Below are 26,876 nucleotides of genomic sequence, written 5' to 3' on the forward strand. Positions count from 1 at the left end.
CTCCCCCCCCGCCCCCCCCGCCCCGGCTGCGGCTCTCGGTCTGGTCCGGGGGGTAAATCCGGCATAAGCTGAGGTAAAGCCAGCGGGAAAGCGAGGCGGCGCTGCTGGCTGTCCGTCCGGGAGCCCCCGGCTGTGTTCTTCCTCCCCTGTCAGGAGCTGGAAACCCCTCAAGTGCTAGAACGCAGCGTGTTAGGAAGGACTGGTTTGAAACAACTGCTAGAATATAGAAACACATTTAGGGAAGGAGGGTTTCCTAGAGAAACTGGGTGTCCCAAGAGCATCGGAGTGAGTAAAGCCCGGTTTCCGCTGCCCCCCTCAGCGTACCTGCATGGGCAGTGACCCCAGGTGCTCCTTTTTCTGTCCTTTCCATCTCTGACACCTACGTTGGATTGTTTGGTTGTGGTTTTTTTCTTCTTTCAAAAGAAACTCTTGAGCAAAAATGCAGCGTTTCATGAGTTGCGTAGAGCGACAGGCGTGTTAATCGGGTTCCTCAGCGTTCCCTTCAGTGGGCTGTGAATTTGTGTTCTCCCCTCTGCTTGGCAGCTCTTTGCTGGGAAAAGCTCTGGAGATGTGGCAGTCGAGTACCCTGCTCCGTAGGCTAAAAATGCAAGAAGTATTAGAAAATAAAACCACTTTTCTTTTTAGTTGGCAGGATCTAGCTGAGATAGTAGATTGTTGTGTTTAGCTGTGGTCATATATACGAATTTGTCCATACTCTGATGAACTTAAATTTAAGTTTTTGTGTCAAAGAATAAAAAAACACAGAGCTGTTTTCGCCCTTGTACACACAGGACACTCGGGCTCAGAGAAATGCAGTGACAGCTTTAGCCTTCTGCAGTCAATCTGTGGCACACCCTCGCACTGAACCTTTAACCACTGCTTATTTGTTTAACCATGGGATTATCTCTTGCTTCAGTTGCCTCTGTTAGGCAGCATTGAGCCTTATTCCTGTTTCTGAGACCAGAGAAAATGAAAAAAAGTTTGCTTTTCAAAACATGGCCTTGAATGCAATATTTAAAAACTTGTTTTGAACTTTGTGAGTTGAGAAGGAAGGACCCTCTTCATCTGGTGATTGTTTTTGATATGCAACATAAGGTATTTTTCTCTACTTTATCTCTGCTGCAGGATAGCAGCTTAGCACAAGCTGATTTGCCCTGTACGGCTGTTATGTACTTCAGAGTAACTGTGGCTGATGCAGTGTGAACATGTGCATCCAATTCCAAAATCTGTCTGAGAAAATAGATTATATCCACTGTTTGCCTTTGATTAATGAAGTAAGAAGAACAGATAGCAAATAATCCTAAAGCTGTTAATAAAGAGAAAGAGACTACATGTGATACACAACTGTGATTAGGGGGATGTTGAAGACTTTAGGCTCAAAAGCAGAAAATTGTGGTGTTTGTGCGGTTCTTGAATATATAGGCCACATTGCAATTCTCTAGTCCTTTATACATTTGGTTTGTGTAGATAAAATTACTTAATTGGCAGTATTTTTAGTAAAGTAATGATTTGAACTTCGTTATATGTTTCCACACAAGCAGTGCAAGTGTTTTGTTAGTTGTAAACCATTCAAGGTGAAACTAATTTGTGTATGATGGCAAGAAATTGTAGTTTATTAATACACTTTTTAATTGTACAGGGTGAATGGGTTACAGAGAACAAAACTTAATTTCATTTTTGTAAAACTTTGTCATCAGAGAAGATTGAAATAAGATTGTATATAAATTTTATGAAGAGTGAGAACCCTAACCTGACAGCAGTTTTTTTTTAATTTAACTTAGTATATGACAAGAAATAATTCCTCCCAGTGTGGTTGGTTTTTGGGGGGGGGGGGGGGAGTGGGGGGGAACCCTATCAAACTCTCCCTTTTCTTTCCTCTTTTTAAATTAAGTGTAGACTTACAAAACGTACATCAGGTTGCAGATAAGGTAGTTGTAGAGGAAAGAGTAATAGTCTTTTTCTGGATAACACAAATTTCCATAATTCCATAGTTTGTAATGAATTACTATGTTTTTAGCAGTTTAGTTGAGCTGGAACGATAAGTGATGGTAACTAAGAGAGAGAATGAATTTTGAGGACTTGCAAGGTCCTTTGGCAACTGGGGAGTGCGAGATGGTTCCAGCTACAAGAGCAGCTTTGGATGATGACAGATGTGAATTGTAGGAGTGACAAAGGGGACTTAAAAAACAAAATATGTGAAATTCATGAGGCAGTAGCTGGGGAGTGGTAGAAGTTGAGATTAGACAGAGGAAGATTTGTGCATGTGAGACTCAGGACAAAGACTGGATTTTATTTTATTAGAAAAAAGAAAGAAAGAAAAAAACCCCACAAACCCCCCAAACCAGACCAGCAGCTAGTAAAATTACTAAACTGGCAAAGCAGCATGTTTAGAACAGCAAACAAGAGACTTTAGCGGTGGGTTCTCTTTTTATTTAGTTGAGTGTAGATAGAAAGTAGTAAATGCTGAAGGAAAGGGCAGAAGACCTAAAATACAGGATAGGAAATAGGTGGTGTGTGAAAATATTGTAAAAGAGTGGTGATGCACTGAGGTTATCTGTTAACTTAGAAAACAACTCTGAAAGCAACTCTTCATTTAGAAATAGTTTGGACACATTAATCAGCTAACCCTTGTGATATTTTATGAAATGGATGTCATGACTGGTAGTAAATACTGGAGGAGAGTGGAATTAATTTCTAAGCTCTAGCAAGCAGTAGAATTTATCACAATTAAGAACATCTAATAACTGCTGCTAGCTCACTTACTGGCAGGTTTTGTAACACAGGTAAAATACGGGTTCAGTAACCAATCTTTATTCCTGTGGTCTTGTCTAACATGGACTTAAATGGGTAATGTCATGCGAGTAATCCCTTTGGATTTAGTGGAATTGTATGTTGACAACAAGTGTTGCAGGGCCCAAAGCCACTGTGCTGAATCCTCTTGCACAATAACTGAAATAGTTTGAAAATTGAGACTCAGAGCTTTTCACAGTAATGGAGATATTAAACTAAAGCAGGTATATTTTTTCTAATTTAGTTGATATACACTGTAAGCAATGTGTGAAGCTGCCAAACAAATACCATTTTCCATCCTCAGAGAAATAAAAACTAGGCATATCAGTAGGGCATATCACACAAATTGCAGTAGGAATACTTTACAGAATAATTTTGAGCATTTAGAAGTGTTTCTAACTTCAATTGACATATTTCTGTTTTTCACTTCTCTAAGGAAGTTAGAACTTTGCTGAAGCTTAAGAAAATCTTCAGTTTTACAGGCTTAAACAACCATTAATCAGACTTGCTCATGGCAAAATAAAATTCAAGAAGTGAAGGTTTCTTTCTTTTTTCTGTGTTCCAGAGTCATCCATGAGGAGAATAGCTACTGCTGCAAAATGTTCTTGTCAAAGCTGTCCCCCCACGATGAGAAAAATTACTGGGTTTAATTAAATTTTTAAAATACTTTTAGGTATGGCATGGTCATACCAACTTTTTCTGAAGATCCCAGTATGTTATTACTGTGATGAGCTCTGACTACATTTTTTTTCTTGAAGAAGGCAAACAGAATCTTTGTTTCTGTTATTCTTAGAAAGATACCAGAATTGTCCCCTAAGTGTATTTCATGCATCAGCATGAAATTATTTGCTTAACCATAAAGGGAAACATGGGCATATGGTACTTTTTTCTGTTTGCTCCTTATCTTTCTAAATTCAATTGCTATATGGATATTTCCTGTGTCTGTCAAACTGGGATTTTTTTCATGTTTGCATTGCCCTCTTTTTCCCCCAGTATTCTTGGTTTTTGTTTGTTATTTGATTATATAGCAGATGTAGCTCTGACTGAATTGTTCCTCAACTGTGTTTTTCTTGGGGTGTGGGGCATTAAGGAGTTGAGCATAAATACTAGTTTGATACTTTGATCTTATAGTACTAATGGAGTGAATATCCCATGCTCTGAGCACTGGAAGTATTGAGGGTAGAATTTGCAGATAGGTGAAGAAATATACCGCATTGGTTGTTCAGTGTCAGAGCCCTTACAGTTCTTTCACTAGCCGGAGGAGAAGAAATACTGCGTTTGAACTTAACTTTGACGAGCTCACAGCTGCAAGAAAAAGTGATTACCCCATATTTAGTGGTTACCATACATCCTTAAGATATTGGCTGAACCTAAGAAATATTCTTAGAAGAACACTTTTCGTAAGAATAAGCTTAACTTGCATTCACTAGAAGAGTTTAACTTGCTTTTTCTTTATACAGAAGAACCAGAGAATTTCTGCATCCTACTTTCTAAATGGTGCCTTTCTGTTAACCATATACTCTTTTCAAACAAGTTAATGGCACGTGTTTTGCTTTTGTCTTCCAGATTTCCCTACACAGTCAAGTAGATGTGTTTATTTCAGCCTTAAAATTGCTGATGCCAATGCTTGCTATGGCATCTGTGGCTTCACCGGTTATATTTAAGGAGTTTTGTCCCTTATATTATCTTCTCAATGCCATTCCTACAAAGATCCAAAAAGGCTTTCGCTCTATTGTGGTATATCTCACAGCACTCGATACCAATGGAGACTACATTGCTGTGGGGAGCAGCATTGGAATGCTTTATCTCTACTGCAGACATTTAAACCAGATGAAAAAATACAATTTTGAGGTAAATACTAACTTTTACTCTTGTCTCTTCTAATGAAGCCGAGTTGCTCAGAATTGAGCTGCTGTTTGTTGCTCATTAACTTTGCAAGTTTTATGTATGGTTTGTTTCAACAGGGAAAGTGTGAATCTATTACTTTTGTAAAGCTGTTGAGTTGTTTCGATGATCTAGTTGCTCTTGGTACAGCCTCAGGTCGGGTGGCAGTTTTTCAGCTTGTGTCTTCATTACCTGGAAGAAACAAACAGGTAAATCTTTGCATTTGGCTAAACTTCTGTGAGGTTTAGTATGGCATATCCTAGTAGAGTGTTATGATTCTTTATAATAGTGAAGACCAGCGAATTTTGCCTGATGAAATATCTGTGAATGTGTTTTAGGCTTCGTATTTTAAGCTTATAAAAGCAATAATCTTAAAGCATGCTTTTAATTACAAAAGATATATTTAATAAAAAATGCTTTTGAGAAATTCCTAATTTGTAATAACTGGCTGAGCTATTTGGTGGTGGGTTTTTTGATTGTTTGTTTAGGGTTTTTTGTGCTAAATAAAAATTAGAATTACCTGTGTTTTTGTACTTAACCTCCAGTTTATCAGTCCAAGTCACTGAATAGGCTTTGTCTGCATTTTCTTTCCCCCTCATTCTTGTATTGCTTTGGTATTGTTTCATAGCTTCGGAGATTTGACGTTGCTGGTATCCACAAAAGTAGCATTACAGCTTTAGCTTGGAGTCCCAATGGAATGAAATTATTCTCTGGAGATGACAAAGGGAAGATTGTCTACTCTGCCCTAGACCTAGACCAGGTGAGCATTTATTATAGAGACCTTAACTGCCATTTACAATTTTCTGAAAGAATGCTTGTGTGTTTAAATATTTAGCAATTAGTTAATTGCTTAGTATTGTGTATTTAGTTGGACTGCTTTATTGCTGTGTGTACACTTGGCCAAGTGTGCACACGCCCAGCAAGACTACCACTGGGTGTCCTTTGCAGCTGCCTTACCTTTTTAAAAAAATAAAATATAAAAAAGTGGTGATCCTTCTCATTTTCTCATGTTTCTGTCTGAGATAACTATCATATCTTCCTTCAGCTTTCAGCCAGTACTTTCTCTTTTGTTTGGAAAGGGTACATTGCTGATTCACTATATTGATCAACTACTCTTTTCAGAATTGTTCATCATCTCGGTCTAGAGTTTGGAATGAAAGTAATATTTGGGTTCTCCTGGGTGACTAGCATGTTTCCAGTAAATGGAAATTTTCTAATGTCTTGTTAATTAATACAGACCTGGGATGTCAACAAAGTAAGTACTAACTTGAATTTCTATATGGGAGAAAAGTTTAAACAACAGCCATCCTGATTTACCTATGACTGTCCCTCATTTGATTTGACAAAAAGGTTTAACATCTCCAAATGTAGTAATGATCTCAGCATTGTATGACCTGGCAGTGGAGAAGGAAGAAAATTTGTCCTAGCATTTCTATTGATTTCAAGTGAAATGCGTTGGCTAATATTTTAAGAGAAATTGAATTTCATAGTGTGCCACTGTGGTACTCAAAATCTAACTCCCCTCTTGTCTGCATAAAGGAGCTCCACATTCATTAGGTGAACTTTGTGCAACAGTAGTTCAAAAGCATTTGTTTGTTTATTTGTTTTCTCTTTCTTGGGTTTATTAATTTCTTTGAAGTGTTGGTTACTACCTTACATTTTTAGAAAGGTTGACTCTTGTTAATTGCATGTATCTTTAAAAGGGTATTTGCAACTCCAGCCTTGTATTGGAAGAGCCATCTTCAATTGTCCAGTTGGAATACAACCAGAAAGTGCTGCTTGTCTCTACTTTACAACGGACTCTACTTTTTTACACAGAAGAGAAATCTGTCAAGCAAGTTGGAACACAGCCCAGAAAAAAGTAACCCTCATAAAATCTTGATGCAGGCACATCTATTAATTCTAGTTTTTCAGAGTGGATTACAGAAAGAGTGATCTAAGCAGTGAAATTAACACAACACAGCAGTCCACTCATAAAAAGTTAGTTACAGTAGCTATGTGTGCTCAAACGTGAAATGACAATTCTACCTACTTAAAAAATGCATGGTTGCAAATGTTACAATCATATTTTCAGGGCACTATTATGCAAAAATATTTAAGATGTTTTCTCATTGCTTAAACTGAAATCGCCGCCAAACTTCCTTTGCAGTCCCTCTTGGTTTACTGTGACTTGGTGTGAGCATTGTAATCAGGTCCATCTAATGGCTGATGTAATATCTGATGCAAAAAGCAAGTCAACACCCCAAATTTTCTTACACACTGAAGTGAATTAAAAGGGAAAATGTATAGCAAGCACTTAAAGTTGATGTGAAGGCTAGGAACTTCTATAACTTTATGGCATCTTTTATTGCATAATATCTCTCGGATATGAAGGAGGAGGGAACCCAGTCTTAGAACAGCATCACTGACTATATCTAGAAGTAGAGGAACCTGACTCTTGAAAGAAGATTTATAATGTATCTTTCAGGGATATGAATAGTAAGAGGAATACCAAGGACCATCTTATGTGTGAGGGGTTTTCTTCAGTCATAGTAATGGTGGTTTTTATGCATGAGAGATGAAGATTTTAACAGTTGAAGTCTGTTCCGTGCTTCTTGCAAGTAGAGGTTGTTAGTTTCTTAGCATTAGTTTGTACTGTTTTGCCTGTTTTTTATTAATCCTGGGAGAAGTATGACTGCACAGTAGGATCCTTCTGAGATGGACAGAGAGTACTGTTAAGGCTATGAAGCTTATTAGGAGTTGTCATTTAAGTTGCCTAATAGATGTCAGACACTACATCTAAAGCTGAGGAAAAACTGTTCTTACTTGGAAGCACTGTTCTTGTCTTACTGTAACCAAATTTGTACTTCAGACATTTGACTGAATACCTTAATCAAAGATTTTTATTTTCAATAATTTGCAGTCGTAAATTTGTGCCATCAGTTTTAAAAATTGTTTCCAAGTTGAGTATATAGCTTTTAAAATAAATTTTTCTTTTGCATTTTAGCACTGGCAAATTTGGAGCATGTTTTATACCTGGCCTATGTAAACAGAGTGACCTGACACTATTTGCTGCCAGACCTGGGCTTCGTCTCTGGAAGTCTGATGTTCATGGAACTGTTCAGGCCACATTCATATTGAAAGATGTATTTGCTGGAGGAATAAAAACTTTTGAACTGTATCCTCGTTTGGAACCACCTGACAGAGGAAGTTACAGCTCCCCAGAGAAACACCTTGGGCTTGTTTCGTGCTTTTTCCGAGAAGGATGGGTGCTGACCTGGAATGAATACAGCATCTACTTACTAGACACTGTGAACCAGGTAGATAAGTCTTGTGGGTGCCTATTTTGTTTCTTACTTGTATTTGTTCATGCTACGCCATGAGACTCTCTTTGGGTTATCCATTACGCTTCCATGATTTAAATCCATATTTAAACATAACAAAGATGACTTTCTTGTCTCCCTCTTCAAGTTGTCATTGCAATGATATACTCAGAAACTAGCTTGGTATATTATATATATGAAAATTAATATGTTTAAACTTTCAGTCCAGGTGTTAACATCATAATTAATTCTGATACTTAGCAAAGCATACATAAATCTAAAATCTAGTAATTAATGCAAAAAGAAATTTTAGGCCTACACAATGTGCCTGGAACTATTTATTCTTTCCCTTCTAGTACTGTTGGTGTCTGCAAAAAAGCGAGTATTGCATTTTATTTGGTATAGAGTGAGCTGTTAGCTATTTTGTCTTCTTAAAAGTGCATATGAAAGTGAATGCAAGCTTGTATTAAACATTTGTACTGTGGCTCTTTTCTGCCACCAAATTATAATTGTTTAAGTTGTTGTTATATTGTTGCTGCTAGTTTGGACAGAGGAAATTAATAGATCTGTGGAATTAAAATTAGTATAAAAATGAGCTACATCATGATTAAAGGGTGCTTCTCTGTTTGTTTTTTCTATTTTCTTTCTTTGTAATAAGGTAAAATCTTTATTTTGTAACTATCTGTGTTGATTAAATTCCAGTGAACACTTTTGTTAAGAGCACCATCTTGTCCAAACAGTGTCTTAATCTGATACCAGTTATTTCTTTCTGTGTTGACTCTTTATAGGCTTTGATTGGTGGCTTGGAAGGATACGGTGATATTGTGTCTGTATCCTGTACCAACAATGAGATTTTTCTCTTAAAGGGAGATAGAGACATAATAAGAATTTCAAGCAGACCTGAAGGACTATCATCAATAGGTTTGTATAGATTAGAAAACTTTAGTGTGTACCTTGTGGAACATGGTGCCTATCATACTTTTTTTAATATTAAAAAAACCCCAAACAACCCAACCCAAACCAAACCCCACAAAACCCCCTTCCAAGTTGTTGCAAAAACCTACTAGGTTCTGTAGAGTTACTTATCTGTTTCTACAGATTATATTTAGAGATCTGATTTATCTGCTCATCTGAGTTTCTGGTTTGGCTGCAGTGAGAATGGGGGCATTAAGAAACCTAATTATCATTCCCTTTTTTTGAGAGTGGATCAGCATTATCCCAGCCAGACATCTCTAATCTGTGCATCTGAGACCTTATTCTCAACCATGATGGTGAAGCAGTTTGGATTCCTGATCATTGTTATCTCTTTACTGGTCAGTCTCAATCGTCTGGGTTGGAGATACCTGAATATGTTGATTCTGTGCCACCTGTCACCACCTACATTCCAGAGAAAATCTCAGCCTTTCCAGCAATGAAAAAGAAAGAACTGGCAAAGAACACTCACTAAAATTCCGAAAAGAATTTGAGAGTTTATTTTCTTATTTGTTGCCATCTGAGTTCAGCATCTGTGTTACTAGAACTCTGTAAAAGGGATTAATAATACTTGCTTAATGATGGTGCTGGCTGATTTCTCAATCATAAAGATTGTAAACACCATTATCCAGCATATTACACTCACAGGACTACTTACTCATTTAAAATACTTCATCTTAGCTTTGCATTAGCAAAATGCTAGTAAATATGCTATGAAGTCTCACTGAATGCTAGAGAACTTAACTTTCTTATCATTGCATATTAGTGATAGCTGTAGTCATTTAAGCAGTTCTTTACTCACAAACTTGTAGGGAGTGTTTATTTTTTTAATCTTAACTTCCAAGTATAATTTGAGCCTTCTTGAAGTATATTTTCTTCTAATTACCACAGTGGTTTATCTGGTAAATTTTCCTTGATTCTTTCAAGATCCTGAGTGTTTGAATGAAGAAGTTGAAGATAACAGGGTGGCACTTCAATGTGTGATACAGTTGGGTCTTCCAACCTGAAGACCTGTACCGTTCTTCATACATAAACATAATTCAGAATTTTGCTGATAGAAGTTTGATACAGGCTTTGGGGGATTGATTTTACTAAAATGATTTCATATAGGTTTACTCACATGAAGTTTACATTGTGTGTGTGCATACATATATTTGAAATATTGCAAACTTAGAATATTTTTCCAGTGCATAAAGCTTCTTTTCTTTCAATGCTTTCCAAGAACTATTCCCCTACTCACTTGATTGATGCACTAGTATTTATACTTCTATTTTTCTTTTGGTCAGTTTCAGATGTGAATTCAAAATTGCCGAATCCTTTAACAGATACGAGTCCTAAATTGCTGACCCCATTATCAGTAGTTGCATCTGTATCATCTGGCCCTTCAGTGGAAACAGATAAAAAAATGGTTACTTCCCCTTCAGTTGTTGGTGATAAAAATGACTCTTACTCTTTAGTGAAAGATGATCTGGAAACTCCAATGCTATCGGAGAAAAGTTCTGATAGAGTGGGAGACTTGAGCAATGAAACAAGAAAAAGGGGCTGCTCTGTAGTAAGTGAATCAAGAAGCAGGAGCAGTTCAGTAAATTCTGTGGACAGTGGCTCTAGCTTTATGATATGTGCAGACCAACTTTCAGAAGCTCAGAGAGAAGGTCAGCTTTCTTCACAAAGGTTCAGCACAATCAGCTCTGAAGATTTTGATCAAGAACTCATTGTAAAGCCAATTAAAGTGAAAAAGAAAAAAAAGAAGAAACAAGGTAAGTCCAGCAGAACTTTCCCTGCCACTGCTCATTATTAGAAAATGTCACTTTTGATGTTTCACACAAGAAAGCATTTGTTTGGCAAGGTTTGTTTATATTGTGTTGTCATGCTCTTGAGATATTTGAGTGTTTGTGGTGGGCCATTTATGTTCAAGATGAAAGCCTGTTTTGAAAGTGATAAATTGATTAAGTCTTTTTAGATCTGTTTATTTTATTAGTTTAACTTTGTTTTGCTTTATGTAAACATGCTTAAGGTTCTAATGTATGGGGTAATGGTAGCAAACAAAGCAACACTCTGCTTCCAGTTTTATGTTGGAATTGTGTAATACCTATTCATCCTATTTAGAATATTTGACAGTGTCTTTCTTAGCCATGGTTTTTAGATTGTTAAAATAGTGTGAGTACTTTAATTGTTTACTATATTGGTGTTACAACTTTAAAATGTTTTGCTATTAATACTTTTCTGGCTTTATATGTATCATTTAGTGTTGAAGTTGAAATAAATCAGTATGTTAAAATTTAGGTTTGACTGCGTTCTTCCTCCAGTGATAAAAATATTTTAAATTTCTTACTTTGCATCAAAACTTAATAGACTTTATTAATATTATTTTTTCCCCCTTTTTTTTGTTTTGTGAGAACAGAAAGTGGGACCAGGAAAAACCACAGCTCTCTGGAAGGTACACCAATTTATGAGCGTCAGCTTTCGGGTGATAGTCCACATTTGTTGAATGCAGACTCATTTTCCATGACTTCCAGCCTAATGAGTGGCAGCATTGATCATTTGAGTACTGGATCTCCAGAAAGTATCTTCAGTGTGGAGTCCCATACCATCTTGCAAGAAGATAATGGTTCGGAAACTTTCAGTGTCCTACAGTCTCCTGAGTCTGCGACTGTACTAATTAATGAAGAAAATGGAGATATGATTGATTTACAGAAACTTCCAAACAGTGACAGTGGCATGGGTACTTCAACTATTATAGATACTTTGACATCTGTCTCTCCTCTAATCCTTGCAGAAGACTTGACAAGCAGTGTTGATGGTGAATATGATGGTAGTGTGGTTTCTGCAAGCAATGAATGCTGTCTTGGAAAGCTGAGCCAAGAGGAGGAGCCAGATTTTCCTACATTGTGTGAAATAGATGAAAATTTAGATAAAATGAAGCTGCAGGATACTGAAAAATCTTTTGAAGAGCCAGACCTTACAGACCAAGAGTTTTTGGAATGTGACAGTGTACTTGGTGTTCAGACATCACTGACACCAAAGGAAAGTGATGAAACTGGTAGGGAAGACCAACAGCAACTCTCTCTGATACACAGTGCTCTGTCAGATCCTTCTGTTCTCCACTTTGACATCTCTAACGATGTTTATTCAGATAACACTTCCATTTCTGGGTGGAATTTTGAAAGTGCAATCAAAGCTAAATCTAGTACTAGCGCTGCTGAATGGGTAGCAGATGCTCGTGAAAGTAAGACTGAGAAATCTGCCTCAAGTGATGAAGAGGATATTTATGGACATAGCTTACCGTATTCATCCTCGGAGACTAGCATGCCTGAAGTTGGTGCTGGGCCTGGTTCCCAGGATGTGGCCAAGATAAGCCTAGATGAAATGGTGCTGTTAAAATCTGATCAGGTATATGTTTCAATTTAGTTAAAATACATAATTGCAGCATTTCAAAAGAAACATTCATGTAATTATTATCCTTTACTTCTTTAGGAAAGCAATTTTTTTCTTACTCGATTTGAGTAAACAAGTAAAGCATAAAGCCAAACAGCAATATATGTTGTAACTCTTATGAAATGTGACGTATCCGACTTCAGAATGGTTGATGTGTACTTAATGTGAAGAAGCTGCACTGGCAGTATTATTCCCAGCTCAACAAAAATGCTGTCATAAACCCATCCATTAAAGAGTGAACAGTAAAACCAAGTCATGCTCAAAGGCTGCTCCTTGTTAGGGTCTCCATTAGCCCAAATTCTGCACAATGCTGTTCCCAGCCTCAGCTGACCTCATGGGGAATTAATGCTGATTATCTCACATGGCTGGCCCCTGGTTAAGGATCAGTTTACCTGTAAATACTCAGAATAAGGATTAGTCTTTCTTTGTGCCCTAGACAGCCATTAGTACTATTTAAATTGTTGACATTTTTCCTTGTTCTGTTAGCCTCTTTCCTTCATTGTTATTTTGTGGGTGAACATTTCCAGAAATAGCAATTCTCATATGGGCCATAGAAAAGAAGTACTAAAATTAATTGTAAAATTTGCAAAATTGCCAAAATCACTGGGAGTTTTAGCAGAAGTCTTAAGAAGGAAATACAGTTCTTCTAGGTTGGGGGTTTTGTTTCTTTTTAAACCTAACAGCCTTGTATTGAGATCAACCAAGTATTTGTTGATGAACATTGAGTTATAAGTTGATGGTGTCCTATCTGGTAACAACTGCAGCCCAAAGTGTAGAAGACTTCTAGTTTCAGGTTATGATAGTCTTGCACTCTGGAAAGTTTAGAAAAGCTCCAAAGATGCTTTCATTATAGGTCATGTTGGCAGTGCTTGGGTTCACCTCATGCAAGCTATCAAAAGTTAAGATAGCAGTCTCTAAACCAAATTTCTGCAATACGTGGCTCCTGTACCATACAGAGTATTGGAGTTGCATGTATAGCTGTGTCTGCGCTCCAGCTATCTTGTTCCCTTTGCTCATCACTTCACAGACAACAAGTAATTTCCTGGACTAGGGACAGACTGTACATTTTTATGTATTCCTTTTTGCCTCTGCCATTTACTTTAAGTATGCGTTCTTTAGTTAATAAGAGAAGATTTTCCACTTTTCAGAGGTAGATGACTGTGGAGGGTTTTGGTTTTTGCTAAAACTTTTGTTCCAGTAGTCATACTTTGCAGTACATACTACCTTGGAGAACACTGACAGATGTAGTTTTATTTTACACAAGGCAAACGTATTCATTGATTAGGGTACTTAAGAACCTTAAGTTTAGCTTTTTTTTTAATCAAAATACGGGAGCTGCTGTGCTTGTATAGCCATTTTCTCGTGCAGTTTGAAGACACCTGACAGTGTTCTGACTCTACAGTTTTTAGTTTGCAGAGAGCTGGATGGGATACTCTGGCCCTGGTTATGGCATCCTGAGCCTGGTTGTCTCCGAGAAGTATATCTGGTGCCTGGACTACAGAGGCAGCCTGTACTGCAGCGCGCTGCCCGCCGCTGGCCTGCGCTGGCAGAAGTTTGAAGACGGTGTCCAGCAGGTGGCAGTTTCCCCCTCAGGTTGGTTGGCTTATCTCCTAAATGCAAAACTGGTGTGGACTCGTGAGTTTTCTTTGCTTTCTTATTGTTTTAACAACGGCAGTTATTTAATTAGATGAAACTTGTCATTTTTCTGAGATTACAGATCCAGTTCTGTGACTATAATTTCCACATAGGCAGTTTATTATTATTTTTTAATACAGTACTTCTAGAAACTTGGTTGGTTGGGACTTGTTTCATGTAAAAGTAGTGTGGGTCTGTTTGTTGTGGGTTTGGGTTTTTTTTGTTTTTTTTTTAAAGTCATATCAGGTGATACGACTGCATCTTCACTACCTCTGCATACCATGTTCTAGTTTATGTGGCTGTCTTTCTAACAGGTTCACATTGCATTTTGGGAAGTTTTCAACATGCATCTACCCGAGTAAAGTGAACTTCAGAAGCAGCAGTTGCATGGTAGTCAGAGATAAATGAAGAGGTCCTTGTCTATACAAAACCTTGGGTTTTGATACAGAACTGCTTATGATTCCCAAATTTAAAATTATTTTTGTTGTAAATGTAGGATTGGTTTTGTGTATGGGCTTGTTTGTTGATTTATTTATTTATTTATTTTTAATACTAAAGAAAAAAGCTTTTAATTTTTGGTGCATTTGTATATGAGTTTTTTCTAGATGGTTGGGAACAGGGATTATGTTGGATTAAAATTAAACAGGTTTTGATTATAAACTTGTGTCTCTTTTGGCCTTCCAGATTGTTTCAGGATTGGTGCGAAAATACAAATTTCAGACATTTTCTTTACTTAGTCTCCTGTCTTGCCACTGCTTTTCTTCCCCTGTCATGTCTAAAAGCACATGTCAATCTTTCCTTCTCTCTGTAGGGGAAGATTTGCTATCTGTTTTAAGAAGTGTGTTCTATTTGATCTGTAGCTGAGCTTTGTTATGGACAAAAAAAATTTATGAGTGGCTGTACTAGGTGAGGTCATAGGCTCATCCAGCTCAGTATCTTGTCCTTAACAGTGGTCAAAAGCAGATGCTTGCAGAAAAGTAAAAGGAATGGGCTGGCACGTATGACATTTGCCCTTGGCAGTTTCAGACTGCAATTGTTGGTAGCTCAGAGATCTCCTGGGCAAAAGGTTGTTTCTCTGTGTTTTTTAGCCTTCAGTTCCAGGAACTCACCCAATTTTTCACTGAATCCGTACAAATTTCTAGCATCCGCAGTTTCGCGTGGATGTATTAACACAAGAGCATGTTAACCAGAAACATCAAAATGGAATCAGATGTTACTTTGTGGAATTATTCAAAGGAAGTTAATATGACAATGTACTGCTCTGGTAGGAACCAGCATGGGTGCCAATCAGCAGTTAGGTTTGGAATTCCATTTTGTTATCCTTGCTAATTCAAGTGAGGGGGAAAAAGTTCTCAAGATGGATTTGTGAAGTTGCATTTCTGAGTTTTGTCTGCTCATGATGTGCACAGCTGTTCAGGTCTTTGTCACTCACGACTGGTCTGCAAAAGTAATGATTTACTACTAGTATTTGTAAAAGGTGGAAGTACTACAATTAACCCCTTTTCCTTTATGTACAGAGAATGTACCAAACTAGTACAGAAGCAAGCCATGAACTTCAGTCTCTTAATAGTAGGCTTGTTTGGCCCTGACATGGAACTTGTTTTATTTGTTAGTGTTCAGTGCACAACTAAGGAGAAGTGACTTGCATTTGAACATTTAAAAATCGCACATACTATAATGGTAAATGCATTTCAGCAATTCCTGGAGAAGTTGGCCACTGTTCTGGTCTTTCTTTTAAAAAAAAATTATAAGCGTTTTTAAATCTCGCATTTTTGTTTAGTGCTGCTCGTTTGCCTTTCCCCTCATATTAGTTTAGGTGTAGGTAGGACAAGTCAGCTGCTTCTGTTACAGTAATTGCTAAGTGATATTAAGTTCTGTCTTAACTCCTCATACAGGGGCTCTTCTCTGGAAGATTGAACAGAAGACTAACAAAGCATTTGCTTGTGGAAAAGTAACTATAAAAGGAAAACGCCACTGGTATGAGGCTTTACCCCAGGCTGTATTTGTAGCTTTAAGTGATGACACTGCCTGGATTATCAGAACAAATGGAGATCTGTATCTGCAAACAGGTACCTGAATTAATTGCGGGCTCTTTGAATTTTTGCGGGCTAAGATTATTAGAGTTCAAGTCTATGGAATGATCACAATTTGTTTTAAACTTTTATCCACAGCCAGGACATAGGGAAACCTTTTTATTTTGATAAACGGTTGGAAACTGTTGTGAGATTCTGTGTAATTAGCAGACTGGAAAAGCCAGTTCATGGCCACTTATTTTTTTCTGCCAAGTGGATTACATACAGTATAGAGAATTTATGACATGGGAAGGATATGGGATGGATGCACATAAATAGAAAAGGATTGCAGAAAATATTGAAATAATATTCTTGCCTTGAAAATGGTATGGTGCACTGAAACAACTGAGCCTTAAGTGGGTTTTCTTTTCTTGCTTTAAGGATTTTGACAAAGTTTTGAGAAGGACTTTGAAAGGCGATGAGGTAGTGTGTGGCTGTTCAGAAGAAATTCGGGTACGGGGGACAGAGTAGGGGAAAGTAGAAGCTGTGTGTTTTGAAAAGCACAGATCGGTTGGAGGCAAGAGTTACCACTTGATAATGTAAGGAAGGTATTCTGAGAAGATCATAAAGTGCTTTAGAAGTATAGACAAATGGTATGTATTTTATGTGATAAGAGAAAGCCAGTGGACGAATGGAACGGGCTGTGGAGCAGCAGTCTTTACAGCTGCCTTCTCACTAGGTGAGAATGGGGCAAGAATCAGAAAAACGGATAGTGTAGTGGCAACTATGAAGTCATGGCCTTAGTTTTATCTGCTTCAGTGAACAGAAGAGGATGCATTTGGAAGATGTTATGCAAAAAATATTCAGGCTAAATACAAGGAGGTAGAATGAAGGATGGAGGTCCAAGTTTTAGAGTTAAGGGAGAAGAGTGTTAAGGGCTCTTGGGCATGTGGGTTTTGCACAGAGAGCTGAGCTGGTAAGGAAAAATTACAAATAACATGATGAAAGAAGAAGGGGAGGACTGGATAAGGGGGAAACAATAAGACGCACTAAAGCACAACAACATTACAAGTGGCTATCAAAATTCTTATTTGTCTTCCATTTAATTCTGGTACTTTCCTAATTTCTATTGTAGATTTAATTGCTGTAGCACAATATAGAAATTCTTCGTGATCAAGAAAATTGTTTAAATACACAGCATTGTTTCAAAGATACTCTACTCTTAAATTATTTTCTTTTCATTAAGTGTAGTAGTTACAGAGAAATCAAGTGGCCTGCCCAAGGTCATATGCATATTGTCAACAAGCATGGATAGTGGTGATAAAGAGTGAACTTTTGATGCCAGTTGCACAGGGCTCTGTGGAAGTTTGTCAATATTTTTTTTCTTCCCTGTGAGAGATTGGTTTGATTATATCAGCTTACATTCTGCTGTTCTTAGGCTTCTAAATTTGTGTTTGATACCAAAAATACATTCTTAGTGTATCTGTCTTGTAAATGTGAGGTAACCGGTGGATAGTTGTTTCTCTAGGATTTTTTAATTCCCACAACTGTCCTCCCTAACTTCTGTAAAAAAAAGTGTATGCTCAGGGGTTTGGAAATGAGTGTTGTTCTTCTTATTTTACGATATCATACAGATGAGTCTGCTGCTTTGGCAGCATGAGAAAATTCAGCAAAAGCTATGTCTCTTGAGGTGTTTCACATGCAGCCGTGTAAATCAAGCTTCAGTGTAACTGTGAAGAAGACATGTTCTGCTAGATTATATGTATAAATGTGTACAAACTACCTGTAAATCTACCAGAACCTCTCTCCTTTCAGTATTACATGCTGTGGCATGCTCTTTTGTAATTGCTCTGCTGCCACTATTCAGATCAGGTTGCTTCTCTCCCTGGCATGTTTTGGGCGAAAGTTCTTCTGTTAGTGCCACCTTCTCTGATGCTTCTGCCAAGTCTAATACAGGTTTTATAAACGGAGGTTCCTGATACTGACACTAGAGGGAGAAAAAGAACAGAAATGACAAGACAGGACTTGTGCACTCTGCAGGATGTTGAAGGATATACAGTGTTTTATTTCTTAAAATACAAATTCAGCTATATTAGAGGAAATGATTAATGGTTTATAGAAAGAATAGTCAATCAAGGTAATAGTGATCAAATGCAAAATGTTAGCGTGTCAAGGATATTCCCCTCCTCATTTTCTTTTGTTGGGTAGCTTTGTCTATTTTCTTTTAGTTGCAAAAAGCCAAAGTTTGTAAAGCAATCCTCATTTTTTGATTTCTAGGCCTGAGTGTGGATCGTCCTTGTGCCCGAGCAGTAAAGGTTGACTGCCCTTATCCACTGTCACAGGTTACATCCAGAAATAATGTTGTGTGGGCATTGAGTGAGCAGCGGGCCCTGCTATACCGGGAGGGAGTACGCAGCTTTTGTCCTGAAGGAGAACAATGGAAGAGTGATATTGTCAGGTAATGACACTGGTGGGACAGCGTCATAACCTGAATGACACAAATAATTGTTTTCAGTGCTGGTACTCCTTGATGTTTGAAAAAGCGTTACCTGAACTTGTGTGTATATGTACTTATATATGTGTATGTCCTTTAGTCTTTCTCCAGACATACTCAGAGTAACTGGTGGTTTTCTGTCTGATGAATGACTGCTATATAATGAAAGAAATTGCCATAAACACAAGTGGTAACACAGTTAAAGTGAGTTTAAGAAAGTGAGAACAATTTTTAAAAGATGTCTACAATGTCTTTCAATATGACTTTTTTGATTGAATACTGTTTATTTAATTTGTGCCATAAAGGCTTTAATGAGCTCTCCATATATGAGTGACTTTTTTCTGAGATTAAATCTCAGCATTTTCTTGGTCATCCACGCAACTGGATAATACTTTTCCACTTCCCAGTCACAGATTTTTATAAATATTCTGGGTAATTGGTATTTAGCTTTGTAGTTGATCCTGTGCTCGAGGTAGTTTGTGATAAAGTTAAAAGCAGTGAGTCTTTACTGCTGGCTTTGAAACTCTAGAATATACTCTCTTGTGACATCAGCCTGAAGCGGGTGTAGGAAGAAATTCCAGTTCTTGTTGTCATATGATTTTATCTTCTACTGAATACCCTATTATGAAGCTTTAACTTGTGTTACCTCCCAGCCTGGTATTTGGCTCTTGAAAAGTCTAAGGAAATATTCAGTGTCTTGTTCAAATCTGAAATTTGCATGTACTTTAATTAGTTTATTTAATGAAAATATCTGTTTGATCTACACCTTAGGTACAGTTAATGTTCTTGGGCTTTGTATTAAAATTGCAGAAAGCAATCCCTATTTATTCTTAAATTGTTGAGAAATGTTCTCTGAAAGAAATAGTATTGTTGGCTACCTTTTAAATGTCTGATGTGATCACCTGATCCTGTTGATTTTCTGAGCTTGAAAATTGTTTACTTATACAGGAAACTTATAGTCCTAAATCCAACATTTATCTTTGCCATATAGTTAGGTTGAGTTTTCTATTTATGGATCCTGAACTGCTAGTATTGTTCTCAGAATAGGTCAAGGAAGTTGGAGGAGATAGTTATGAAGCTGCTTTATCAAAAACTTAAAGAATACAGCTCTTTATTTCTTATTTACTGAACAAAATAGTTTTTGTTTAGTTTCATTGTCATGTATCCAAGTTTCAAATCTCAAGTGATCTTTGAAGGACTCAGTTTTTTGTTGTTGAATGGTTTTTACTTATGCAAACTAATAAAATTTGAATTACTGAATAACTGAAAATTTGAAATCAAATGTATTTTTGAGCTTGGCCACACTGAGTTTGATCATTTTGACCTGCTGTTAGCATTATAACAGCTTCCTTAAAATACCGTAAGCATAAATTTGAAGTAAGGTTTTTAATTTTTTTACTTGTTTGCATTTCCAGTGAAATGCAAGCTTTGGAACCAGTGTGCATAACCCTTGGAGATCAGCAGACATTATGGGCTTTGGATATCCATGGAAATCTGTGGTTCAGAACTGGTATAGTTTCAAAGAAACCACAAGGAGATGATAACCATTGGTGGCAAGTAGGCATTTTTTTTATTTTGCTTTCAGTTTGGTCTTTTACCTTGGGTTTATTATTTGTATTGTTTTCCCATGAGATTCTAAGATAAAATTCAATGAATTGTTTGATACATTATAGCACTCTTTATTCAATATATTAAAACCACAGTGTGGCTATGGCTGAAATCCCTTTTCATGTCTGCTATAAAAAAGGGGAAAAAAACCATCCCTTGGTCATCCAGAGCAGCATCACAACAGTTTTCAGGAACACAAGAAATGCTCTACCAGGTCATATCAATGGTGCATGTAGCTTCATATCTTAACAGTGGCAATAGGACATGCTGTTTAGGCAAAGCATTCAAGTCTGGCTGCTGAATACAGTCTCTTCTCTTGTTTTCCAGTACCCATCATTTTCCTTAGCTAGATGAAATAAATAATAAGTAACATTGCAAAAATTTATTATGCATTTTTCCATTCAGTTGAGGTTTCTTCGAACCATGTGGGGCTGCTTGCTTCAGTCACAGATCATGTGGGTAAAACCAACTTGGTTACTGCAAGTACTCCCTGGTATTGATTTAGAATTCCCAACTCTTTGTTTTCCCCAGCTTTTCTTGCTTTCCCCAGAGGTAGGGGTGGGGGAGAAGGGGGTACAAAAACAGTTACAGAGAAAATTTGTTTGTCTACATGTCTACCTAAGTTAAAAGAATTTCATTTTATGGACATATGTAATCTCTTTTTGCATGTGGGCATCATGAATAGCTTGGCTTTGAGGTTATTGGCAAACTGCTCTTCTTTTTGTGCTCTTAAGCATTTCCTTGCTTTCTAGGAGTATCCCAGATTGTTGCCATCCTGATTGTCCATGACATAACTTGGGTAATTGCTTATTTAAACCTCCTCCTGCCTTATGAATTAAAATGCCCATGAGGTGGTTGTCAAGGAGTATTATATACAAGTTTTTGCAATGTGGTTTAAATTGCTACGCTATGCAAGTTTCTTTCTTCCTTTGGGAAATTGAAAATTCACCTCTTAGTTTGTGGAGTTCAACATGTTTTTAGGGAGAGAGGAGAGAGGTCATCCCAAAACAAAGGGCTTTCTTAAAATGCAGAATTCAAATTGGATTGTTGGGTAGGAGGGAGCTGTAAGCTGATGTTTAATATTGGTTCTTTTTTATTATCAAGACTCATTCAAAATGTACCATTTCTATTTTTCCCTTCCTATACTTAGAAGGTTTCTTAACTCTTGGTAGATTTCCTGTACATAAAGCACGCACAAAAAAAGAAAAGCTTCTGATGAAAGGTTCTGCAGTTCACCCAAAAGCTTAATTAATTATCAAGAACACTTTTATTTTTTTCCAGGTAAGCATCACTGATTATGTAGTGTTTGACCAGTGCAGCCTGTTCCAGACGATAATCCAGGCAACTCATACAGTGGCAACAGCAGCTCAGGCACCTGTGGAGAAGGTGGCCGATAAACTTCGAATGGCATTTTGGTCACAGCAGCTTCAGTGTCAACCCAGCCTCCTTGGAGTTAACAGCAGCGGAGTCTGGATCTCTTCAGGCAAAAATGAATTCCATGTGGCAAAGGGAAACTTAATAGGTTGGTGTGCTTTTATGTCTAATATTTCTAAGTTAAGAAAAATAAATAGGAGAAAGTAACTAACTACTGTTCTGTCACCACAAAAATTATCCATGGTGAGTCAGGGCAACTTTAACAAACAATTCCATGTTTAAAAATTAAATGAAATTATTCCTTATCATTTGGTCTTAAATACTTTCCCATTTAAAGGGAAATATTTTTCATGGAAAATTCATTGTCCACAAGTGAACTGTGCACAAGTTACTCCTTATAGTACCTGCACTTGTCTCTTCTTTGGGGTGAGAAGGCAATCTCAAGCTATTGTACCTGTTAATATCTAGCACAATGGACTATGGTTTGTGATTGGTGTGACTATGCAAAACAGTAATGTTAAGGTTTTACAGTGATAATAGAGGAATTGCTTTATTTATCTTTCTGGCTATATTTCTTAAAATAGAATTTTGATTTAGTACATTTTTTTAATCAGGTGAACACTAAGAATAGACCTAGAACATTGTCTGTTTAACCTCATTGCCAAATTGGTCTCCTGTTGAAAACTATTAATCTTCTCCCTTATCCTCCTTTTCTGCATTCCCATTTTTTTCTGTGTGTGTGTGTGCGTGTATGTATACATATGTGTCAGGAGGAGGTTTTCTCCCCCCCACCTCCCCCAATAGTTTCTTGAAAGATGTATGTAGAAAATCTTGTCTAGATGGTCTATGATTGCAATAGAATTTCTTTTAATTTTCTATTAAAATTTGTTATTATTTAAAATGTTACCATTTAAGTTTCATACTAATACCACTCTGTTCTTTCTTTCTAGGCACTTACTGGAATAATATTGTGCCTCGTGGTACTGCTTCTGCCACAAAATGGATTTTTGTGTTGGCTTCCACAGCTTCATCTAAAGAAGGTTAGTGAATCAACAGTGCAGTCATATAATATTTGATTTTTAAATAGAGTGGAATTGATGATGTAAGTAATTAAACACCTTGAATTACTTCATATTTTGGGTGCCTTTTTTCTTCTGTGTGCAGGGATCTAAAATATTTGAAGTAAGGTGGAAATATGTTTGTAAAACTACAGAGGTAAAAAAAAGCATATCATCCCCTCTGCCACCTTTGGTGTGGAGCGGCATCCAAGAGAGAAACGGGTAGTCCTTTAGGAGCAGTAACTTCCATTGTAACAGTAACATGAATTGCCGGAATTTGTGCTATGGAATCTTGGAGCATGCTTTGCTGGAATGCTCATACTAACCCAATATTTCTGTCAGTGCAGTTATTGCAGCAAAATTGCACATTTTATTGTAAAAGTGTGACCATGCTAGAAAATTCGACTGCTAGTTAAAATAGTTAGCAATTGCGTTATCTAAGTACACTGGCTTTATTGGCAAAAATGTGTGATTTAGAGCTGAAAAAAAATGCTGTTTTTCAAAGGCAATTACCAAGGATAAAGAGCAAAAGAATGAAGGGGAGTGATAGTGCACTGTTGTGTATGTATTCTCTCTCTTAGTTTCCTCAAATGAGATCACTTACTACTTACTTCATTTGAGAAAGGGAGTATTTGGGTGCCTAAATAAGGGCTTAGGATGCATACTTGTACTTCAAAATCTTAGCCTATGAACATAGCCCAGAAGCTCTAGTTTTGTCTTCAAATGTACGGATCATTTTTACAGAGGAAGTAGATGTATAAGCTTTCTTGGTGTGGTTAGGAATTATTTTAATAACAGAAATGTCCTTTCCATAGGAAGCTTTCTGTGGCTGTGCCAAAGCAACAAGGATCTGTTTTGTGTCAGTGATCAGAATCCTCAGTTTCGTCCTTCTACGGTGCAGTTGCCACCGGAGACTGAAATGGTGCACTACTCTGCCTGCCAGGACGCCATTTGGGGTTTGGATAGTCTTGGGCAGATATTTATCAGAACACTTTCATCCAGCTGTCCAACAGGGATGCATTGGACAAAACTGGATCTCTCTCAATTAGGTATGACGTTTTTATTCAGTAGACTATCTCTTAACTCTCTTAGCAGACAGTCAATATTCTCCTTTAGAAGTATCTTTTGGTTTACTGATATAGAATATTACATTTACTGGATTAAATAGTACTACGATAATGGGCCTCACAGCAGAGGACTGTAAAACATCAGGAACAACTATGGCTTTCAAACAATGTTTCATTTAGCCTTTTGCTGGAGACAGCATGTTTACTGTTTGCAAGGTACTTTATCTATTCCATACACAAAGCCCTGAATTTTGTGGTTAATCACGTTCTTAACAGAGTGATCAAAGCTTCTTTAGGATACCGTGAAGGAAAAATTATGTTCCATGAGTGATGCAGCTAGTAACACTCTTATGTTCGGGTTTATACCCATGTCGTGATTCAGTATAATGTTAAGAATGTGCTGCTGGTTAACTACTCTTTTCATTTGGTTAGGCATAAGACCAAGATTGTTGACCGTATTTTGATCATTAAAATATCCTTCCAGTTTGGCTCTGGGGTAATCAGGCTACTTGTCAGCTTCATCAGTAATATTCCAGTTAGATTTATTCCTTTGGTAGTCTGACTGTTAGAACGTTCTTATCTTCATGCTAACCTGCATCCCTGTTACAAGTGAAGATAAAAGAAACTGAGAGTATGCACCATTCTTGCACCATTTAAAAAATAATTCAACTGTTTTGCAATTTTTCCATTTTTAGTGGCAATGTTCATGACACAGCTGAAAGGCAGACACAGCTGGCAGACTTTAAGCCTCGTGTACAATTTGTAATACTTCATGGGAAACTTTTTAAAATGTGTCTTTCAAAAGTGATTTGTTTGCCAGTTATACACCAGGTTTTGCAGACCTGATGAATTGGTTCCAAATTACTAATTGTACCATAGTTTAAGCACTGCTTGATGCCTTTTACATTCACTGATGCGTTTGTCCACACTCTCCTTCTTGTGTTGCTTAGTATAGTTTGAAATTTTTTTCATGATACCATTGCTTTCCAGCAGTTTAGATAATAACTGAAATAATAAATAACTTCTTGCTATTTCTGAAAACCTCAAAGAACTCAAAAAGGAAATCAGTGTAATTGGTGCTAGCTGACTGTAATATCTGGCTTGTGAACTTCAGCAGCTCAGAAGTTTGATCTTCACATTCAGCTGTCCTGTTAGCTTCACAGCACATGGTGGTGGTATCGTGGAAATCTGGGGTCAGGAAATACTTCAAACACTCCACTTTACCTGTCACTCTGGGTTAATATTTAAGTGTGAAAATGTTTTAGACATTTTTCCTTCAATTAAATGCATATGGCAGATCACTGCTGACAAGATAGTGCATATCGATGGTTATAATATAAAAGCCTTTATTTGCAATAATGAGGCTGAAGAAATTGGAGAACTATTGTTATTGTTCAAGTGTATGTTTAAGTTTACTTCTGAAACATTAGGACTGTAATTAGGGGGAGGGCGAGGAAGCAAGTAGCTGTAAAATGCAGTTCAGAATTCTGTATGGAAGTGATGTGGTTGCCAGCATTAATGTTGAAATATTCATAGTATGTTGGTAGTATCTTCCTCTTACCTTTACACTATGTACTGGGAGTAGTATCTAGTAAATTATTTTGATTAGAGTTCCACTATTGCTATCAAGGTTTCTAAACACAGTAGAATGACCTTTAGGTTTCAACAATAAACAATGCCTCTGAATCATGCTACTTCTTCTAAACAGTAGATGAATGCGGTTAGCGTGACCTTCTCCTAAGATAAAAACAGTAAGTGAGAGGAAGGAGAAACCCCAAAACATTAACATAAGGGCTGCATTTTTTTAATATCAAATTGTACTGTAGACGTAAGTAATATCAGCTATGCCGAGTAGGTGATACGTGATTCCATGTTTGAGTGCTCTGATGCTTGTTTGGATCAGAACATTTCAGCAGCTGATATGTGATGTGACAAAGCCATTACTTCGAGTCATACTTTATGTTAGAAGGAATAATGAGGTTTTAAGTAAGATTTTGACTGTGTAGCTGAATGTCAAGCCCCTGCCTGCAAAAGAAAGTTATTCTAGATGTTCTTATCCCAAGCAGTGCAAGTTTTTGTGTATAGTTTTGTCATTTGTTTTTAATATGAAGCTGTATGGTTAAAGGAAATTTTGGGGTGAGATGAATTAATTCGAATTCCCATGATTCAGAAAGTTAAAATAGTTTTTGGTTAATGAGAAGATCTCTTTACTATTACAGATAACTAAAAGATAAAGCTATGTAGTCCTGTTCCCTGTTCTTTCCTCCAGCAAGCCTTAACGACAGGGAATATTGCCTGCTGCAGAAATAAATTCTTTCAACTTGCACTCTGTGGGATGAAACTGCACCCCTCCTCTTTGAGGAGTGCTGTATTTGATGCACTTTACAAGCATTCGTTGCCAGATTTCACATCACTGAAGAGAGAACTGTTACCAAGAATGGGATATCCCAAGAAGCACTGGCATGTTCAACCAACCAGCAAGGCCTATTTTTAGAGTCTTTAGTTTGGAGTCTGACCAGAGCATTCCTTCTGTTGTATATCTGTACTTATTGGGTCCCTCTTTCAGTAGAACATGTTTTCCATTACTTAGCATTGTGTTGTCCCAACACTGGGAGAAAAAAAAAAAATCAAATGTTACATGTGTTACATCACATGGCTATTTTAAAATGAATGTGAAAGTTAAGAGTTTCAGTTGACAGTTGACTAGCAGTGCTTTTTAGTCTAAAATATCAGATATGCTTCTCTACTATCTTTGCAAACTTTTAATAGCAAGGTTGATAGGTGTGATTGGGTATGCAAAAAAAAAAACCCAAACTACTCCACCCCAAAATTCTAGAACATACTTATTTGGGGGCTTTTTTTTCATTGTGCTGACTTACATAGGGTTAAAATACTGCTGCACTTTTGAGATAGGTGTAATAAATATGTACACTGTTGAATATAAATCTGTTTGAAAATCAGCTCCTTTATTTACAGATGTGAAACTGGTATGTTAACACTGAAATGCATAATCCATATGCTCATATTTTTAAAGTGCTGGTAGCATTAGGAATGTTCTTTGCTGAATGTATTAGCAGATCAACACCTTTAAAAGCCTACAAGCACAGCCAGCTACAGAGAAAAGTTCACATTAGGTCATGTGAAAGTTTGTCTAGGCACTGATAACATTTGTCACAGAATATTTCCCTGCTTGAATTCGGTTATTTTAATAGCATATTTTTAGCGGGCTTTAGAAATTGCAGTAT

The 26,876-nt window shown here is 37.1% G+C and overlaps 2 protein-coding genes across 3 annotated transcripts in view; one reads left to right on the forward strand and one right to left on the reverse strand.

The window, feature by feature from the left end:
* The window catches only part of CINP (cyclin-dependent kinase 2 interacting protein), a 6,783-nt gene extending 6,413 nt beyond the window's left edge, over positions 1 to 370 (reverse strand). The window contains exon 1 of the mRNA XM_010584029.1: positions 325 to 370. Within this exon, the coding sequence (XP_010582331.1) occupies positions 325 to 370 (46 nt within the window). The remainder of the gene's footprint in view (positions 1 to 324) is intronic.
* Positions 1 to 26,876, forward strand: part of TECPR2 (tectonin beta-propeller repeat containing 2) — a 45,493-nt gene that overhangs the window by 374 nt on the left and 18,243 nt on the right. For both annotated transcript variants that reach the window (XR_775416.1, XM_010583966.1), the window contains exons 2-16: positions 4,357 to 4,641; positions 4,755 to 4,883; positions 5,303 to 5,434; positions 6,378 to 6,535; positions 7,661 to 7,973; positions 8,765 to 8,897; positions 10,235 to 10,705; positions 11,350 to 12,338; positions 13,793 to 13,976; positions 15,914 to 16,087; positions 18,308 to 18,488; positions 19,940 to 20,081; positions 21,414 to 21,654; positions 22,457 to 22,546; positions 23,380 to 23,613. Coding sequence is in view for 1 of the 2 variants with exons in the window: in XM_010583966.1 (XP_010582268.1) it covers positions 4,408 to 4,641; positions 4,755 to 4,883; positions 5,303 to 5,434; positions 6,378 to 6,535; positions 7,661 to 7,973; positions 8,765 to 8,897; positions 10,235 to 10,705; positions 11,350 to 12,338; positions 13,793 to 13,976; positions 15,914 to 16,087; positions 18,308 to 18,488; positions 19,940 to 20,081; positions 21,414 to 21,654; positions 22,457 to 22,546; positions 23,380 to 23,613 (3,805 nt within the window). In the remaining variant the exon portion in view is untranslated. The remainder of the gene's footprint in view (positions 1 to 4,356; positions 4,642 to 4,754; positions 4,884 to 5,302; positions 5,435 to 6,377; positions 6,536 to 7,660; positions 7,974 to 8,764; positions 8,898 to 10,234; positions 10,706 to 11,349; positions 12,339 to 13,792; positions 13,977 to 15,913; positions 16,088 to 18,307; positions 18,489 to 19,939; positions 20,082 to 21,413; positions 21,655 to 22,456; positions 22,547 to 23,379; positions 23,614 to 26,876) is intronic.

Source organism: Haliaeetus leucocephalus, unplaced genomic scaffold, assembly GCF_000737465.1.
Source record: "Haliaeetus leucocephalus isolate CR32 unplaced genomic scaffold, Haliaeetus_leucocephalus-4.0 Scaffold932, whole genome shotgun sequence".
Lineage (NCBI taxonomy): Eukaryota > Metazoa > Chordata > Aves > Accipitriformes > Accipitridae > Haliaeetus > Haliaeetus leucocephalus.